The 20,392-nt window shown below is 39.8% G+C and overlaps 1 protein-coding gene across 6 annotated transcripts in view; it reads right to left on the bottom strand.

Annotated features, from left to right (window-relative positions):
• Nucleotides 1–1,030: 1,030 nt before the first annotated feature.
• Nucleotides 1,031–20,392, bottom strand: part of LOC122071582 (uncharacterized protein YnbB-like) — a 90,761-nt gene continuing 71,399 nt past the window's right edge. For 3 of the 6 annotated variants that reach the window (XM_042635988.1, XM_042635969.1, XM_042635994.1), the window contains 2 exons: nucleotides 19,354–19,446; nucleotides 1,031–1,429 (listed from right to left, as the gene is read on the bottom strand). In XM_042635988.1, the coding sequence (XP_042491922.1) occupies nucleotides 1,370–1,429; nucleotides 19,354–19,446 (153 nt within the window). In that variant the 3' untranslated portion in view covers nucleotides 1,031–1,369. The remainder of the gene's footprint in view (nucleotides 1,430–19,353; nucleotides 19,447–20,392) is intronic. The other 3 variants (XR_006138214.1, XM_042635976.1, XR_006138218.1) reach the window with 2 other exon arrangements.

The raw sequence follows: 20,392 nt of genomic DNA, 5'->3' as shown, positions 1-20,392 counted from the left end.
CACAACAAAAGAAACTTTTGACCTTATCTCAAGAGCTTTATCTATTTCTCCCTATTCTATTTTCTCTCCCACTTGAGCGTGTCTCTAAGGATCTCTATTGCTATTTTGGAATTTGAAGGGTGAAACTTTACCTAACGAAATCACTACAATCCTTCACTCATCACAGTTCGTGCAAGACGACGAGTATTGCAATTTGATCCATTCCGCTGTGAGGAAAACTACATCGAGATAACCCTAAAAACTCACCAATCCCCCCCCCCCCCACCTTTTTTTTCCGGGGCCAAGGCGGAGAAGGCCAAAAGAAATTCAAAATAATCACATGCATTCCATTTTAAGATGTTATAGGATACCAGTTGGCAAACCTAAGTACAGTAATGATGTATCAACTACCCAACCAAAACATTAATATTCATGAAATTTAAAATCCTTAAATGGCAAGCCCTTCCCAAGCACAAGGAGAGGGGTCGGCATACGCCATCTATTGAGGATCCCACCCTTGGGCTCCAACCGGTTGTGAGTGGCAACTAAAGGGACGGAAAGTGAAAATAAGACAATAAATGAAAATAATTTATTATTACCAATAATGATTGTGTAATTAACTCAAAATTCTTAAACCTACTAATTAAATTGTAGTTCAAAACCAACCACATTCCTTCGAAGAGGGAAAAAAGGAATTCAGATAAAGAGTTAAATCACCATATTTGATACTTTTCTTTTGGGTAGACATATTTGGTGAGATTTTAAGTCAGTTACAAAATCATGATTATAAACAATTATCAATTATTTTGTAAGTTAATTTCACTTCCCTTTTGTTTCCCAGTTCTTGAAACCAAACAATGTTCACATCTCAAGAACCTATATCTACTTTTTTGGTAGATATCTAAAGCCTTTAGTTTAATTCTCTCGAACAAACGTTTCCTAGACAGTTATTCAGAAGAAGAAAAAATGTGTTACCACAATAATCAAATTTTCCTAGGCCACCTGGACATCATCAAAATTCCGCTAACCCAAAACTGTTTGCACCAGCAGATCCTCTCTCAAAATCAATTTGTTCTTTTCGCTCAATTGGTCATTAACATTTTACAGTTTACACTATTAGTCCAACATGTCTAGCTGATCAGAAAAGTAGGTATCCAAAAGGAACATCTGGTTACCATGAAACAAATATTGAGGTGGACTTGAATCTGTGACCACCTGGAATTGAAGATTGATGCTCTATTGGAATTCCCTTTTGCAGTAATGAAAACCTCTCTCATCCCCAATCATGAAATCAACAAACAGCCTTCCACAGATTTCGAAGGAGCATAGTAGTATTGTCAGGATGAGGTCATACAGTACCTGGGGGTCAACTCCCAGGGTCATCATAAGATTATACGGATTTCAAAACCTCTCCGAGAACTAATCCCCACTGAGTCCAGTGGGTACCACCCTGCACCAAAAACTCAATCAGTAAAGGTTTCAAGATGCATGGATTTTTATGAATAATGCACAAAAGCTATATACATAGGGTTGAACTTGAGCTGGCTGGAAAAAGCATGTGATGCATCAGGCTGGGCTAAACAAAGACGAACAAGATGGACATGAACTTCAAAAAGCCAGTTTAAATGTTATTCTCTCTTTTCCCATCAAGAGTTGATGATCATGCCTTTTTGTGCTTGTGTTTTTTCAGGATATACGTCTGTTAATAATACCAAAAAATATGATGTGCATAACTACATTGTATAATACAACCTATATAATAATTTATATTTTCTACCAGACAGATCGATACAATATAGGACAATGTCCATTGGATGGCCTTGTAAAGCAACCTTGCCTTCACAGTCAACTATTTTGATCCATGTGGATGGTTGATCTGGTAAACCATTGGGCAATAGGCCCCTTGGATTTTAGCCACATCAGATGCAGTTGAATGGCTGGGCAAGCCTGACCTTGGCTGGAAACCCAGGCCGAGAAGAATCAGGTCCAAACCTGGGTTGTGGTCCAGTAGGGGTAGTCAGGAGTTTATTTAATTACTGGGGTTATTTTTGTAATTTCATTTTATTATTATTTTATTCTTGTTAGTAATCTTAGGAGTAGGAAGTTGAGTCAAGTTCAAATTTTGTTTGCAGATTATAATTAGGAATTCTTCAGTTTGAATATATATGTGATGTAAGCCATCAATTCTCAGATTGAAATGAAAAAAAAATATATATATATATATATATATATTTGAGTTTGATGTTACCATGACTTATTGGAGCCAAGTTTGGTCCATTTGTTCTTCTCCTTTCTTCCAGCCAACTTTTCCTTCTGATTCTTCCTTCTCATATCAATTTTTTTATCCTCTAATCTTTTTTGTTTTTCCTGTTTCAGTTCTTAAAATCTCTTCTACCATACTCTGTTCTGGGAGATACCTGTAGCCAAATAGTTACGGATCAATCTCCCTTGTCCCTCTTCCTTTCACCCCGAAATTCGGTGTGGTGAACATAATCCTAGGAGTGACCTAGCCCCCACAGTTTGGATCTGTCAGATCATCCCAATTGTGAGAACCGAACCCATCTTTGGGACTGGTTCTCTTCTTGCCACCCTTACAAGATTTAAGAGAATTTGCTTTATTTTTTTAGTTGATTATCAGATCCATCGTTGGGTGCACTCAAGAGGTTTGTGAGTTAGAGATCTTACTAAATTTTCAGGTCGATTGGAGATTGCTTGAGAGAGTTCTCTCGATCAATATATTACCGCAGGACTTGTTTTAATGTAAGGAAGAAGATCAATTCTTTTGCCAAATTTTCTGATATTTTCTAAAAACCCCTCCTGTTCTGAATTCTTTGGTATTGCACTAACTGCTGATATTAAATTCAGAAAAGCCCCTTGCTTGACTTAAATTAGTTTTATGTCCTAGATTCTATTTGTCATACTCAAAAAGGTCCAAAATTATTATGAAATTTACAAATATTCCACAGCTCCTTTATATTTGGAATGTTATTAATTTAGTGGGCTCATAGCAACCAAAATTAGGGTTTCAAAACCCTAGATTGCAGTAGGTAGTATCGAGCCAAAATTCTTAGGGGTATTTCTATCCATGACAGAACCCTTTCACATCACCAACCTTGAGCTCCACAAGTTGTGCAAGGAAATTACTAGAAACCCAGCAGAGAACGGAAATTAAGCTTGATAGGTTTATGGAAGACACAAGTTCACTGTGGAATCTAATTTCACTAAACTCTCGCTGAGATTCTTGCCATAGTGAGGTGATGTTACGTGCACAATAGGGAGATGAGAAAAAATAGAAAAAGAAAAGAAAATTAGAAAAGGAAAATAGAAAAGATAGGAGAAAAGGTAGGGGAAGGGTTTGGTTTTACGGACGAAGCCGGGCATCTGGCTTAGATAAGGAAGCCTACCTCTGTCTTAGAGACAATTTAAGAATTCAAATCTTATTTCTTTCATTATCTGTTGCTAGATAAATAGACATATTAGATAACCGTTAACAATCCACGCTCCTATAACTTCCCACGACTTCCACTAATTCCACTCGATTACAACTTCTTAAACCACATTCCTATAACTACCCATATTGCTATCCTAATAATAATAATAATAATAATAATAATTATTATTATTATTAGTTAGTAGTCACAGAACATTCCTTCCCCCATCAAGTGTCCTTGTCTTCAAGGACTATAAAATAAAATAAAAGATAATAACTCCACCAAGATCCCATATCTTAATATAGGATATTCCATTTAATGAAGTTGGAATTATCATCTTACGGGGTGCCACTCTTATTGTTGAGAATGGAATCTCTTTGAAAGACATCTTTTTGAAAGAGATCTTTTTCTTCTTTTTCTTCGTTGTCTTCATCTTCTTCTTCTTCTTCTTCCTTGTCCTTGGCTATATCGGGTGCACCGTCATGGCTACCTCTTCTTTGGGTCTCCTCAATTCGTTTGAAGATTCTCCCATTGCAAGGTTGGTTGATAGTTTCTCAACCATCATGGTAAGTTTTTCCATGATGTTGTTGGTAAGCTTTCCCATGGCCCTAGCTAAAATGAATGCACAACGCTTTCCAAGTTATCGACCCTTTCTCTCATCCCTGGCTCTGATACCATTTGTTACGTGCACAATAGGGAGAAGGGAAAAAATAGGAAAAGAAAAGAAAATTAGAAAAGGAAAATAGAAAAGATAAGAGAAAATGTAGGGGGAAGAGTTTGGCTTTACGGACGAAACCGGGCGTCTAGCTTGGATAAGGAAGCCTACCTTTGTCTTAGAGACAATTTAGGAATTCAAATCTTATCTCTTTCATTATCTCTTGCTAAATAGACATATTGGATAACAGTTAACAATCTTGGAAGAAGGTTTATGGGGAAAGAAACGGCCAAGGATATTTGGGACAGTATTACTAAGACTTTTGATCGTGTGGGTGACTCGGCCAAGGTTTATCAACTACTTCAGAAGGTCATTGGCATGAAGCAAGGGACTAGGACCATTTCTGAGTACTACAACACTGTTATTAGTCTCTGGGAGGAGTATGATCACTATAGGGACCTCCAACTATCCAATCCTGAGGATGAAGCTAAGGTTTATCGGACACTTGAGAAGGAACGGGTTCTTATTTTGCTTGGTGGGTTAAACCCCGAGTATGAGCCAATCCGGATCCAAATTTTGGGTCGATCTCCTCTTCCATCCCTTGATGAAGTGTGTAGTTATTTGCAGAGTGAGGAGACCAGGCGTGTGGCCATGGAACATACCCCTTCTCTTGAGCGGTCAGCTCTTCTTACTAGCTCTAAGAAGGATGGGCGTGGTGGTGGCCGAGGCCAAAGCCCACCTCGTGGAGATGATAGACGATGTGATCATTGTGAGAAGTCTGGGCACACCAAAAAGAGATGCTGGGTTCTTCATGGTCGACCTCCTAGTATGCATGGTGGTTCTAGTGGTGCTCGTGGTGGACGTAATGGGGGAGCTAGAGCCCACAATGTTGAGACTGAGCATATTACTACAGGGTCTGCTTCTAGCCCACAGCCAGAGCACAGTTCTCTTACTAGGGAGGATATTGTAGCATTCCGTAGGGTTATATCTCAACTTAGAGGCTCATCATCTTCTTCCCTTACAGTGCTAGAGTCCTCAGCTTCCGCTTTGCAGGTTTCCTCATCTGCCCCTTCCACAACTCCATCTTGGGTTATTGATTCGGGTGCTACGGATCATATAACTGGTACGTCCCATTATTATGATACGTACTCTATTTGTTTCGGTAGAGATAATGTCAGGGTTCCCGATGGCTCCCTTTCCTCCATTTCTGGTAAAGGTAGCTTTACTATTACTTCTTCCATTTCACTTGATCCTGTTCTTCACGTTCCTGACCTTACCCGTAATCTCTTATCTGTGAGCCATCTGACAAAATCCTTAAACTGTTGTGTCATTTTTTTTCCTTCTCATTTTCTCTTTCAAGACTTGGTGACGAAGAGGATTATTGGTAGTGGGCGTAAGAAGAAAAGACTCTACCTACTTGAACCTCAATCACCTTTTTTAGCTACAGCTCAATCTTATGTGTGTGGACGTACTGATAACAGTTCTGTGGATTTTGTGATGTTGTGGCACCAACGTTTGGGGCATCCATATTTTGTTGTTATCAGGAAACAGTTACTTCATTCATTTACTTCTTTTCCTAGTTTCCATGTCTTTCATTGTAAACCGTGTATTTTTGTTAAACATTGTCGTTCCTCTTATCCTTATCATGGTAACAGATCGACTGTTCCTTTTCATATTGTGCACTCTGATGTTTGGGGGCCTTCTACTACTACTACTACTTTTTTACTTGGTTTTCATTACTTTGTTTCTTTTGTTGATGATTTTTCCCATGCTACTTGGACTATTCTGATGAAGCACAAGAGTGATGTGTATGATGCCTTTAAAATTTTTTATCATATGGTATGTACACAATTTGACACCAAAATTGAAATTGTTCGTTCTGACAAAGGGGGGGAGTATTTGTATGGTGGTCTTCAAGACTTTTTTACTGACCATGGCATTATCCATCATCTAGCTTGTGTTGACACACCCCAACAACATGGGGTAGCTGAGAGGAAAAACCGCCATTTGTTGGAGGTCAGCAGGAGTCTTCTCTTTGGCATGCATGTTCTTAAAACTTTTGGTCTGATGCTCTTCTTACTGCTGCTTATATGATCAACCGTATGCTAACACAACTCCTTGGCTCCAAAACTCCCTTGTGCACCTTGTCTCCTCAGTCTTCTTCTTTCTCTCTTCCACTCAAAGTGTTTGGGTGTATCTGTTATGTCCATGTTAATAAGTCTTCTCGGACTAAACTGGACCCCAAGGCACTTAAATGTATCTTTCTTGGCTACTCCACTACTAAGGGATACAAGTGCTATCATCCTTCTTCCAGATGAAGGTTTCTCCCTAAAGATGTCACCTTCCTTGAGTCTGCACTTTTTTTTGCCTCTCCTCAGCATCCTTTTCAAGGGGAGTATAATGGAGGTGAAAAGGCTATTGATGAGATCCCTTTTCTTTCCCCATTGCCTATCTCTCCTTTTATGCTTGACATTGGGAAACATAAAGAGGTGGATATTATTGATGTTGGTGATCATTCAAGAGGTGGTTCAGGTTCAGGTAATGAAAAGGAGACCATTGTGTACACAAGGAGGAACAAGAAGACCTGCCAAGAGTCCTCTTTGAATCCAACTCCTAAGATCCACCATCCTTAGTCAGGTAATATCCTTCCTTCCACATTAAAGTTAGATCTTCCTATTGCTATTAGGAAGGGAAAGAGAGTTTGTACTAATCCTATACCCTAGTTTGTTTCCTATGACTCTCTATCCCCTACAGGTGTTGCATTTACTATTGCTCTCTCATCTGCTTCTATTCCCAAGAATGTTTCTGAAGCTATGTCTAACCTAAAGTGAAAGCAAGCTATGACTTAGGAAATGATGGCCCTTGAAAAAAATTGTACCTAGAAATTGGTTGACCTTCTAAAGAGGAGAACTTCAGTTGGATGCAAGTGGGTCTACACAATCAAGTACCGGACATATGGTACTATTGAGAGGTACAAAGCAAGGCTAGTGGCAAAAGGATACAGTCAAGGGCATGAGATTGACTATCAGGAGACATTTGCTCCTGTGGCTAAGCATAACACCATAAGGGTCCTTTTATCTCTGGCAGCAAATAAGGATTGGCCATTGTATCAATTGGATGTGAAGAATGCCTTCCTACATGGTGACTTAGAAGAGGAAGTGTATATGAAAACTCCTCCTGGCTTCAAGTTCCCTTCAGCTGCAGGAAAGATGTGCCTTCCCAAAAAGGCTTTGAATGGTCTTAAACAATCCCCGAAGGCCTTGTTTGAATGGTTCCGACAGGCCATCCTGAAGAATGGCTATTCCTAAAGTCAGGCTGACTACACTCTGTTCACTAAGCGTGGTAATGGCACCATCACGGCTTTGATTGTCTATGTTGATGACATTGTGGTAACTAGAGATGACAGAATTGAGATAGTTAATCTAAAGAACTACTTAGCCCAATAGTTTGAGATTAAGGATCTAGGATCCTTAAAGCATTTCTTGGGGATTGAAGTGTCTAGATCCAAGAAGGGAATAAATATATGCCAAAGGAAGTTTATTCTAGACCTGTTGAAAGAAACAGGAATGTTGGGTAGCAAGCCTACAAGTTCTCCTATTGAGTAGAATCATAAGCTGGGGGAAGATGCTGGCCCTTCTCATGTTAATGCGGGAAAATATCAAAGGCTAGCTGGGAAGCTTATTTATTTATCCTTGACTCGTCCAGACATTACTTATGCAGTGGGGGTGGTGACTCAGTTTATGCATGCTCCCAAGAGTGGGCACTTGGATGTGGTTTACCACATCCTCCGGTACTTGAAGTCCTCTCCAGAAAAATGACTATTTTTTGCCAAGCACAACCACATGAGGATAGAAGGCTTCACTGATGCAGATTAGGCTGGCTCAGTCTCTGATAGGAGATCTACATCAGGCTATTGCACATTTGTAAGTGGAAACCTAGTTACATAGTGGAGCAAGAAGCAATCTGTGGTGGCTCGGTCTAGTGCAGAGGGAGAATTTAGAGCCATGGCTTATGAAGTGTGAGCTTCTCTGGTTGAGAAGGCTTGTCCAATAATTGGGTTTTGATACTGAGGCACCTATGAGGCTTTATTGTGATAAGGCTGCCATAAGTATAGCCCACAACCCTGTGCAGTATGACAGGACGAAGCACATAGAGGTGGACAGACACTTTATTAAGGAGAAGATTGACACTGGTTACATATGCACACCTTTTGTGAGGACTGGAAATCAGCTACCTGATATCTTCACAAAGGGTCTTATTCATCATCAGTTCAGTTCTCCGCTATCCAAGTTGGGAATGCATGATATTTATTCTCTAGCTTGCGGGGGAGTGTTAGAGATATTAGTTGTGTTACTCTAAGGGCAGTATTTTAATCTATCTCATTATGTTTTATTTTTCTTTTCCTCCTCAGGGAGGTATATGTAATTTCCCTCATTAGGGAGGTTTGAGTAATACCTTGTAAATATATTAGTAAATGATATATTGGTGTATGTGAGATTTCTCTCACAACACACTATTCCAACATACCATCGATTCCCTCTCTTCTCCCTCTTCTACTTCTCCATCTTCCTCATCTCACATCTCATTGTTCCTCTCCATTCACATATTCTAACTCCTAAAACTTCCCATGACTTCCACTGATTCCACTCGATTACAACTTCTTAAACCACATTCCTATAACTACCCATATTGTTTTCCTCATAATAATAATAATAATAATTATAATTATAATTATTATTATTATTTAGTAGTCACATAACAGGTGAACTAAAAGCAAAATGAAGCATGGTCATCTACACCAACTAACTAATTTGGTACTTTACGGCTTACGGATTTCACCTCTGAGACCACCACCAGAGTCCGTTATTGTCCAAGACCTCGCACAATAGTTCTCAGACAAGGATTATAGCGAAAAAATTGAATTTTCAGAATTAGACTGCAAAGAGACCTGGGGCTTTCTTTTACTGGTCTAAATTCGAGAGGATTTTCACTAACAAATTCTTTCCAGGTGACAAGAAGTGTGAGCTTATCCTGACCAAATTCACTGGTTATGCATGTTCTTGGTTGGATGATGTGCTACAATCAAGATATATCAGGTGACTTGGATCCATCACAAATTGGGAGGTTGTAATGCAAATATTGAACAAGAAATTTGTTCCCCCTTACTATGAGCAGGTGCTCTTACACAAGATGATCAACTTCCATCAAGGCAGTAGAGATGTGGATACTTCCTATACCATGGAATTCCACAAGTTTTCCTCTAGATGCAGACTTCAGGAGACAGATCAGCAATGAGTATTGAGCTCTATCAATGGATTGAACACAGTGATCCGATTAGAGCTTGCTAATGGAGATTTCATATGTCAATGTGGCAGGTACATATGCCAAGACAGCTAAAGAAAAGTACACTACTTGAAGGACATATCAAGACTTGTTTAGCTTACAAGCCTAAACCTAGTACTAGAAAAGGAAAATTGAGCCATGCAAGGTGGAAGAAAACAAGCCAAAGTCTCCAAGGATAATAAGCAGATGAAAAGCGTTGTTTGATTATGGAGAGAAAGATCACTTCGGCAGCAAGTGTCCCAACAAGACCTGTTCTATAGTCAAGAGGTTGTTGGCTAATACAGACAACAGAGATGAAGTGCAGATTCTAGAGCATGTTCAAAGTGATCTAGATGATGACTACAATGTTGCAACCAACTCAGTTAGTCTTACTCTATTCTCCAATGGACTATTAGAGAAGGCTCCCCTTTTTCGACAAAAAGGTACTCGCTCTTCTATCTATTAAAGAAGGCAGTGATTACTAGGTCTTTCCATAGTCCCTTGGTAGAAACCGCCCACTTTGCCCATACCATAATTGAGAATCCACATTGCACACAGTATAATGAACCTATCCAGCCAGGGGTTGTTGATTTCCATAGTGCCATGTCCTAGATTCCGACGACTACTGTACTGAGACCTATTGCTTGCTTTCCTAATCAATTGAATCTTTCCACTCCATTGTTCTAGCTCCTGCTCCTACTGCTAATAGATTAACTCACATCTGCCTCAAATCACGAATGTGAAGTCCCACAAGACAAATCTGCCTACATAACTCCTATAGCTGGAGCTTAGCGAGGATGCCATCCATTGCTTTCAAATGGAACTTCACCATAGGCTTCTTTCTCCGTGCCGGAATCAGTCAGTGAAAGATTTATGAGTGTACAAAGTGGAAAGCTTGTCAAACCGACTTGACGAGTTATGAGAAGGTAAAGGAAAGAAGTTCCACTCATTCATCTTAGTTCTTGGGTTGGAAGGGGAGTGGGAGGTGGGATCGAAGCCAATGTTCTCCACCACTTGAGAGCTTTTTTTCTAGCTACAGCCACTCGACTTCTTCCCGGGGATAGTTGTTTTAGCGGGACAGATTCTTAGATCCGAGCTAAATCATTATCTACTTGACTCATCAATCCCTTGTGAGTGGCGGGTTTCTCTTCACTGGTCAATAACTTCAACTTAGGATATCATTCATAAATAAGCAAATACCCCCTATTTGAATCCAATAAAAATAGTTTAAAAACCAAATTCCAAAAGGATTAAAAGTCAACCCCCCCAAGTCCAAGAACAAAAACTGGTTTTTTGGTTGTGGAGGGTGATTTTCAACTTTAAAATGTTGGGGTTTTCCTCAATTCTGAAATTTTATAAATCTTATCATGGTAAAACATTTCTAAAAACCAAAAGTTTGGTAAAATAATCTTTTATTCTAATGTCTTTAAAATTATTTTCATTCAGACAATTTTAACTGCATTCTCGCACTTTAAAATAAGTTTGACCGAAACATAACTTTGTCATTACAACTCAGATTTAAGTAATCTTAGAATTGTTGGAAAGCTGGTTTTGTGCCATGCCTAATAAAAAATTCTTATGTAAAAATAAAATCATTTGACCTGTAAAACTTATTATAGAACAAGAGAATTTCTCTAAATGTTGATCTTTATGACTTAATGTGACCTAATGTTCATCTTTGATGAGTTGATGTGGCTTAATGTTGATTTTTGATGACTTGATGTGGCTTAATGTTGATTTTTTATAATACAAGGTATGTGTAGCATACTAAATAATGTTAGAAAATATATCATAAAAATTGTCGCCTTGTCGCCTAAGCAGGCAGTCCATGGTTGCCTTGGTTCGCCTTACGCCGTGCCAACTACGGTGACAAGAAATTGAATAGGCAGTAGCTCTTATGCCCAGAATGGTTGAATGCTAAAGCGCCCTTCTCTTCTGTATGAGCTCAATGGGAGGATCCAATTTCTACTAAATCAATTGCTGCCAATCTAGAATCAAAGAGAATTGCCACTGAAGCTAGGGTTGAAAAAACACTCGATCACTGAGCCAGGGATGGAGGCATTGGCTATCGAGTAGTGAGAACAAACTTCCGTCCCTATCTTCCAAGATTCTTGGTGACACTTCGAATCCCTAGGTTGGTGAAAGGTTCAGCGCAGCAATGACCAAAAGTCCGAAGCTAGGGTCACTCTACAAGGTTTCGGGATCAGACGTTGCTACTGAGACAGATAGTAGCGCTTGCACACATCCGTGGCATATTATTTCATTCTACTTTCTTTCACTTCGCTCTCCCCAGCCCTCAAGCAGTGGGTATTATCTACCCAAACAGCAAGTCTCTCCTCCTACATACAAAAGTTGTTACATATGTAATGGTGCGATTTTTCAACTGCCAAGAGCTTCTAGTAGCTCGAAAAAGGGACAGGGATGGGAATCGGTTCACTGAAAGCAGAAGAGAAAATACTCAATCAAATAAATAAGGCCCACCTCAATAACCGTAGCGCTATGGCTGAGGGCTACTTTGTCAGGCATACATTAGAACAAAAATGGCAACTTTCCGTCAACCGATAAAGAGAAAAGACGTTGGCTCGGTTCACCAGTCATAGGTCAGAGCGAGAAATAGGGGATTTATGTCGCCCTAAAGTAGCAAAACCTAGCACCCCTCTTTCTAATTTAGCCTTATTCAGAAGCAAGGAATGATGCTAGTCTGAAGGCTAATAGCTAAATATAGAGCTTGATGTCATATCTGAAACAAAGGGTCAAAAGAGACAATTGTCATATATGATCGAGCTTCCACGAGTTTGAGTTCGGTCATATAACATTCCTGCACTTCACCGATCTCGTCCAGCAAGGGTATAAAAAAGCACGGAAAGTGTCACACGCTAGTGTTAAAATTGAAAAAGTACACCACAATGGATCTTTAAGTGACTAATTGGCTTAGCTCAATAAAGCCTTGTGTACATATATATATATATATATATATTCTTACATGTGTTTGTTTAGTAGATAATGAGGGGGATCGTGGTAGAAGTGGGCTTGACTCGCATAGCCCCAAGTGGCAAAAAAGACTAAAGAAACAAAAACTAAAATGACAATCCATTTTGTTGTTATTAAAAAATACTAAGTATAAACGCACATCTAGGCCATTAGGTAGTTGCTCACCATTTCAAAGTCTATATCTGTGGTTCCAGAAATGGGATTGTTTTTCTAGATTCAGATAAGACACTGATTTGTTTATGAAGTGCTTGTCATTTTATAAGATCCCATTCGTCAAAAAGTCATTACTTCTTTGTAAATACCAATTCGTAATTCAATGAGATAATAAAAGAAATGGCGAAGAGAATTGGCTGTATCAATGATTCTCAATGGAGCATCGGGGGTTTTTGACCAATTGTTCAAGTCCAAATAAAATCCGTTCAAGAAACAAGAAGATCAATTTCGAATCGAACCAACAACCAGATTGTGCAGTTATTACTGATGCAGATAGAAAGTCCTCAGTCATACTTGAAGTTGATCGATTACAAATACCTATTGCATCTTTAGTGGATTCAAATATCCCATTGGGATCCTATAAAGAATCACTTATCCTATTCCATAAAATTATCCTATACAGTCTGTATATCTATTTCGTAATTCGATCATGAAAATAGTTCATCTTGAATGGAATCGTTGCGATGGAGACAGCAGGAGAAGAAAGAACTCATAGACCAGAGTTACGAAAAGCACTTTTAGATAAAAAGATAATAAGGGGGGTTAACTAACGAAAGAAAGATGGAACTGGTTCCCCACCCATGAAGAAAACCACACGTCCTTGCTACTTATCCATTTGGGCGCCCTTTCATCTGGGGATTTCACTTGACCGGAAACACGCTTTCCCCTTTTCCATTCAATGAACTGATCGGCAACAAACTGATCATGACCATCTCCCCATTCCTATCCTCGAATTCGTCCGACATTCAGGATACTGGGATGACAGATAGGAATGTGTGGGCTAATAGTCTGTCGAAGGCGAAGGTGAAGGTGATTCCTAGTTCCGGAACGACTTCAACGGGAATAACACCCCTGCCCTCCCTTACAATCCCGGAAGGGGGCCACCTCACTTCTATTATATATAATAGAAACCCGTGGCCTGACTGGTCTTCTCTGCCTGAACAAAGCGGAAAAGTGGCCATAACCAAACCACAAGTTGACCACCGCAGTAACACTACTCCGGAAGCATTTGCTGCTCTTTCTTCTCAAAGTCGAAAGAACAGTTTAGAAACGTCCTTAATAAACCATATAAAGGCCTTCGGTAACAAGGAGTCTCCTTTTCTTATGGGGAAAACAAGCACCCAGTACTTCCCTGAAGTACAACAAAGCCTGAAGTTGGCCTGGCTTCCACCCAGATGGAGTACAACTGGATACTGGATTTTGAGAATTGGGATCTCCGAATCCAAGAACTCAAAAGAGAACGTTGTTTTTTTTTTTTTTTAAGAGAGGAACTTAGGCGCAATCCAAATTTTCTTCCCACGAGATGTCTCAAATGAATGATCTAGATGGTGCAGTTCTCTCTTTTCTAGATTCCCAAAGGAAGGAATTGGAAGCCGAACTAACAGATCCCGGCACCCACCCCTGCTATATTGATGAAATGTAACTCAATTCTTTAACCAAAATAATGAGGGACATCCAAGAGGGGTCACCTCTTACTATTTTTATAAATGGAAAGGAGAATATTTGGGTGAAAGCACTCGAGGAGATAAAAACTTTATTGAACTACAGTGACCTGATTTCTCTCATACCGACTCCTTGCTTCAATAATTTCTTTTCTCCTGTGACAGGTACGTAGGCAGCCCATGAAGTCACTCTGGGTCCGCTCTAAGAACGTGGAGAAGGATTGGAAATTAGGCAAGTACAATGATACTGAAAGAACAAGGCCCACTCTTTCTGTGGTATGGGGATGGTAAGTTGGGTGGGAATGTGGTATTGTTAGGCAATGGTGCCGTTGATAAGGACAAGGCCTGCTCCTCTTCAAGGGCAGCAAAAAGGAAGTGGGCAGAGGGTCCCCATTTTCCCTATTCCTTATACCTGAAATTTTGTGTGGTGAACATACTCATAGGGGGCGACCTAACCCCCCAAAGTTGGATCTGTCAGTCCCTCCCAATTGTGAGAGAACTGAACCAATCTCTGGGACTGGTTCTGTTCTTACCACCCTACCAAATTTCAGAGAATTTGCATTATTGTTTTAGTCAAGTATAGGATTCTTTGTTGAGTGCACTCAAAATATTTGAGTTAGAGATCTTCTCCTACATTTTCAGATTATTAAAGATTGCATTAGAGAGTTCTCAATCAATACAGGTATTGGTTAACTGCAAGACCTGTTTTAACGTAAGGAAAAAGAAGAAGATCAATTCTGCTTAGTTACGGTAAGGCCAAATTACCAGATATTCTTTTGTATTTCACTACACTGCTGATATTTAAATTCAGAAAATCCCATTGCCTTGACTTAAATACTTTCAGTCCCAGATTCTGCTCGTTGAAATTGTTCTGAAATTTACAGAAATCTCCATTGTTCCTTTATATTTGAAATTTTATCATTTTGGTAGGCTCACAAAAACCAAAATTCGGCACTTGAAACCCTAGGTTGCATTAAAATCTCATCCCAAGAAAGAGGGTGCCTCCTCCATGGCTGAATTCAAACCCATCTCCCTTTGCAATCTTCTTATAAATTCATTGCCAAAATCTTGTCCAACCGAATCCAGCTTGTCATTGATGACTTAGTCAGCCCTAATCAGTCTGCTTTTATTGTTGGGACAAGTATCGCTGATAATATCATCCTTTGTCATGAAATTGTGAGAGGCTTCGAAAGGAATTCGCATTCTCTCCTGCATCTATTCTCAAGATTGATATCCATAAGGCCTTCGACTCCATCAGATGGGACTTCATCTCTGAGGTTATGCACCAGATATCTTTCCCTCTTGTCTTTGTCCATTGGATTCATTCCTGCATTTCCTCCCCCAAATTCTCTTTCTTGGTGAATGATATTCCGGCAGGCCACTTGTCTTCTTCGAGAGGCATCCGCCAAGGCTATCCTCTTTCCCTTTCCTCTTCTCCCTATATCTTGAGGTCTTTTCCAGATCCATCTAATCCAGAACGGATCTCCACATCATCTCCCCCCTCCCCAAATGTAAGGCCCTTAACATCACTCATCTAGCTTTCGCAGATGACCTCATAATTTTCTCCAAAGCTGATTACTCTTCTATCGAGTCTATCATGTCCTCTCTTCACCATTTTGAATCTCTCTCTGGTCTCCATATCAATCTCCTTAAATCTCACCTTTTCCTGGTTGGTGTTTCCGAATCTTCCAAGGCTCTTCTGCTCATTTGACGGGTTTTACCATTGTCTCTCTACCAGTCAAATACCTTGGTCTTCCCCTCATCACTACCAAGTTGTATGTACATCATTGTACTCCCATGTTAAATCTCATGAAGAAAAAGCTTCAGCTTTGGAAAGGCAAGTTCCTCTCCTATGCAGGTCGCTTGGTGCTTGTCAAATCTGTTCTCCAATCTTGCCACCGCTACTAGTCAGAATCTTCGCTCTCCCTAAATCCATTATTAAGGCTGCTGAAGCAATTCTTCGCTCCTTCCTTTGGAAAGGGGTGGACTCTGCAAAATTCCTTTATTCTCTTAGATGGTCTTCTGTCTCTCTCTAAAGCTGAAGGTGGTTTTGGTATCCGAAAAATATATGATATCAACTCAGCCGACATCATCAAGCTTATCTGGAAGCAAGCCTCCAAGCAAAAGAGCATATGGGTGTCTTGGGTTTACTCCCTCCTCCGCAAGGATTCCATGACTGTTTCCCCTTCCCCTAACGCTTCTTGGGTGTGGCAAAAAATTCTCACTACTAGATTCAAGGCTCTAGGGGCAATCAGCTCTATCATTGGAGAAGGCTCTTCCACCTCTCTCTGGCTTGACCCTTGGAATCCAGCAGGGATGCTTGAAAGCTTGGTTTCTGCTAGATCCATTTACTCTTCCGGTTTTCCACATGATGCTTTAGTTGCTTCCATCATCTCTGACGGTGTCTAGTGCCCCCCACTTCTCCTCCCCCTCTCTTAGATCTCTAGTTGGCTCTCCCTCCTATTCCCCCAGGCCATCGCGGTAGAGCGGACAAAGTTCAATTGCTCCACGCGTCTTTTAGCATGTTTTGCTCCTTCTCTGTGTGGGACCTCATTCAATGAAAATGCAAAGGTAATAATACATGATTGGCTATACGGTTGAGATGATTTTTTTTTTTTTTTTTTTTTTTTTTTATGAATAATAAATATATTAACACAAAAAGGAAAAGACAAGAGACCCAAATGGAAGGGGGGAGAGGGAAAGGGATACAGGCCTGAAAGGGAGGGGGAGGGAGAGGGATCTACACAATCGAAGCATCTACCGGGGGGGTAACACAATGGTGGAGGGCAAACCCTAGGACACAACAATGAGCTTGTTCCTTACGGAGTCCTTTATAGGACGGAGGGGGAGGGATGCAAGCTTATAACTAACACCGAAAAGATGGATTTTCAAATCATATCTAAAGATCAAGAGTTGGGAGACCATCTTCTAAGATTTCGCTCTATCCAAATATGGTTGACTGAAAAGCAAAATGCAAGCTTACCAACGATATCACAGATAGAGGTACTAACAAAAGTCATATCCACCCAAATCCACTCTCTCTCTCTCTCTCTCTCGAAAGGGGAAGCAAAAGTCTTTTGGAAAGCCAACAACAACGAAGGACACGGTTCCAAATGGAAGAGGCAAAAGGACAAGAAAAGAAAAGATGGTTAACATCTTCAATACCATTCCAACAGAGGCAATAGGCATGGGAAACTTGGATATGTTTGTGAATCTAGAAAGTCTGAGTGGGAAGATTGTTAGACAGAGCAAGCCAAGCTGTGGAGTGATGTGGGATATAGCCTTGGAACCAAACTGTATTCCTCCCGGGGACGAGGGGACCTCTACATCGAACCAAGGTTCAAGAACTCATTTTCCTTTCAATGTTTCGGTGGTTTCAACCACCGAAATACCAAAGCCAAAATGGTGTACTTTTTCCTATGTGTTTCGCTGGCCATTTTGAGGGGCTAATGGCTGAAGTAGCCGAAATTAGTGAAACAAAATGACCAAGATGGCGGAATTTCGACGATATAGTGCATTTTATCGGCCGGAATAAGCAAAATGACCGAAACTGTGTAGAAAAAAATAAAACTAAAATATCCGAGATTTCAGCAAGTTTTCGAATCTTGGTTTTAAGCTTGCATTCCTCCTTCTCCACCTTGTAAAGGACTCCACAAGGAACAGGCTCATTGTTGTATCTTGTGGTTTGCCCCCCACCATTGTGTTCCCCCTGGTAGATGCTTCGGCAGTGTAGATCCCTCTCCCTCCCCTACCTTTCTAGCCCTATATCCCCTTCCCTCTTCCTCCCCCCTTCCCTCTGGGTCTCTTGTCTCTTCCTTTTCGAGTTAATATATTTATTATTCATCCAAAAAATAATTCTCATCTCAATCATATAGCCCATCATGTATTATTACCTTTGTATTTTTATCTTACACCAAAATTGTGCACAATTCGATTTCTCATCCATTTCTTGAAGTTAAATACATGCGAAAATGCATTTGTGTTGTAACTTTAACAGAGTAAAAGATGATTTGATGGTTTTGTAGGAAGAAAATTTGTGCTCCTAACGAGATGCAACAAGGAATGTTAGGGCCACAAATGGAGCACCATACCTTCATTGCCAATGAAGGAAACACTAACCCATAGAGTACATGTTAGAAGCTTAACTTAGATTTAGCTAATAAGATATAAAATTACAAGCATATAAACATATAATCTATTTCCTAGACAGCCAGCCAAGACAAGCTAACGGACATCCCAAATATCGACCATGTGGCAGTTCTTATGGTGTTCAAACTGCCACCTGTTGTCCACATCATCATCATCCATCAGTTGGGTAAGCTTTACCAAATCCACTTTTCCCACATGGAAAAGTAAAGTTCAAAGGTTGGCTGAAAATTCAACTTTGGCAACTTCAAGGTTATCTTGATAGACCAAATATCAGCCATGTGGCAGTTCTATTGGTGCTCAAAATTTTTGGACACAGACCATATGATCATTTATTAGTCTAGTAAATTTTACACTAATCAGACTTCACCATGTTAGGATATAAGCTTGAATATGGTTTGAAAATTCAATTTAAGCAACTTTGGACAACTTCAATACAATTGCTCGAAGTACAAAGTTATAAATCCTAAGAGAGAGAACCATACAGTAGAGATGGGACCAAAACTTAATACTTAATTAATTAAGAGGGGTATTTCCAATCCAATGGTCAGTTTGACCAAAAAAGCCCTTCACATGCCTCAAAAAAAGTGAAACATCAAGATGAGCATTTCTTGACAGGGTAATGAACTGGCCCTTTTTATTGTATACATGAACAATATTGTATATTTTATGCAATATATAATAACCTAAATTTTGAGATAAATATTAATTTCAGATTTGAGCGGGCCAAGGCCACCGTAGACAGTCAGTATTAACTTCACTTATGGCCTCAAACCCTTGCCCAGGTGGGCCAAATTTTTGGGTGGGATGAGGCCAAGGCAGGCTCTGGCTGGTGTAGCCTGATTTGCAGAATTAGCAGTAACTTATATAGGACAGTAGAACAATTTCTACTCAGCTGCATCAATGACCTGAATAAAATGTATTTTTAGGACATGATTCTCAGGGTTCACAACATATGAATCCCAAAAGACGAATTAGCACTCGGGCTTCACAAAGTATTTGTCATGCATTCCTAACATTTACCTATTCTATTTGCACAACAATTCGTCAGAATCTAAATATTCCCAGAGACAGCAGAGCAATAAAAAAAAAAAAAATGCTTCTTCTCAGCTCCCACCTTTGGCAGGAAAGCCTTCACCAGAGAAAGAAAAGAAAATATGAAGTGAAAACACACCTGGCAGAACACCGAGAATGGCTCCCTCAATGGTCCATCGCATGAAAGCTCACTGGTACTCCCATCAATAAAGGTTCCATGAGCAAATACCACCTAATTCATGACATATCAGACATGCCTCATCTGGGTTTCCTTGTAATAGTGACATAGAAGAAAACTCTGTTTTTCCAAAATCCTGACATCTTGGTCAAATTTATATTTATTTACTAAATCAGATATTTATTTGAGAATTGAGATGCATGAGTGGCAAGAATAATGAAATGATAAATGATGCATAAGAACTTAGAGCAGCCCCAGCAAGTGACACAATGAAAGAGAAGCCAAACTTTTTTGGTAAAAAAGGGAAGCCAAATTACTTGGTTCAAATGCAGGGGATGACAAAAGGGTGGAGGGGACTAATGACTGATCCAGCAATAATTGAATTTGGTGCAAGTTGAAGGTAATAGAAACAAAATCTGATCCCTGATCCCCCCCCCCCCCAATTAAAAGGATGAGGAAAGGACTACAAGAAGGATTTTCGAACTCACACTTAAGAAAAATGTTAAGATATGTGTCATAATAAGCGGGTTTGTCCCTATCAAGATTAGTTATTGACTTTATCTTTGTTTTATTCTTTCCTAATTAGGCTAGACTTTGGCTAGTACTTTGTTTCCTAAATTGGTTAGTATTGATTTAGGGAGAATATGACTTGTGTCTCTAACTTGACACTAGCCTCTCTATTTATAATGAAATAAAACACCCTAAAGGGACTTAAGGGTCTGTTTTAGTTACGACCATAAATTACCCTAAAACCCATTATTACGACACTCTCCCTCAAGTTGATGCATGGATATCACACATGCCCAAGTTACACAAAATAGAATAAAAAACTTTACTACTAAGTACCTTTGTAAGAATATCTCCTAACAGATCTTCACTTCTCACAAAAGGAATGCATATGAGGCCTTGCTCTAACTTTTTGATAAAATGCATGTCAATCTCAACATTTTTTGTGCGATCATGCTGGACTGGATTATGTGCAATATTGATGGCTGACTTA

The sequence above is a fragment of the Macadamia integrifolia genome, chromosome 2 (genome assembly GCF_013358625.1).
Source record: "Macadamia integrifolia cultivar HAES 741 chromosome 2, SCU_Mint_v3, whole genome shotgun sequence".
Taxonomy (NCBI): Eukaryota; Viridiplantae; Streptophyta; class Magnoliopsida; order Proteales; family Proteaceae; genus Macadamia; species Macadamia integrifolia.
This window is presented reverse-complemented; position numbering and strand designations above follow the sequence as displayed.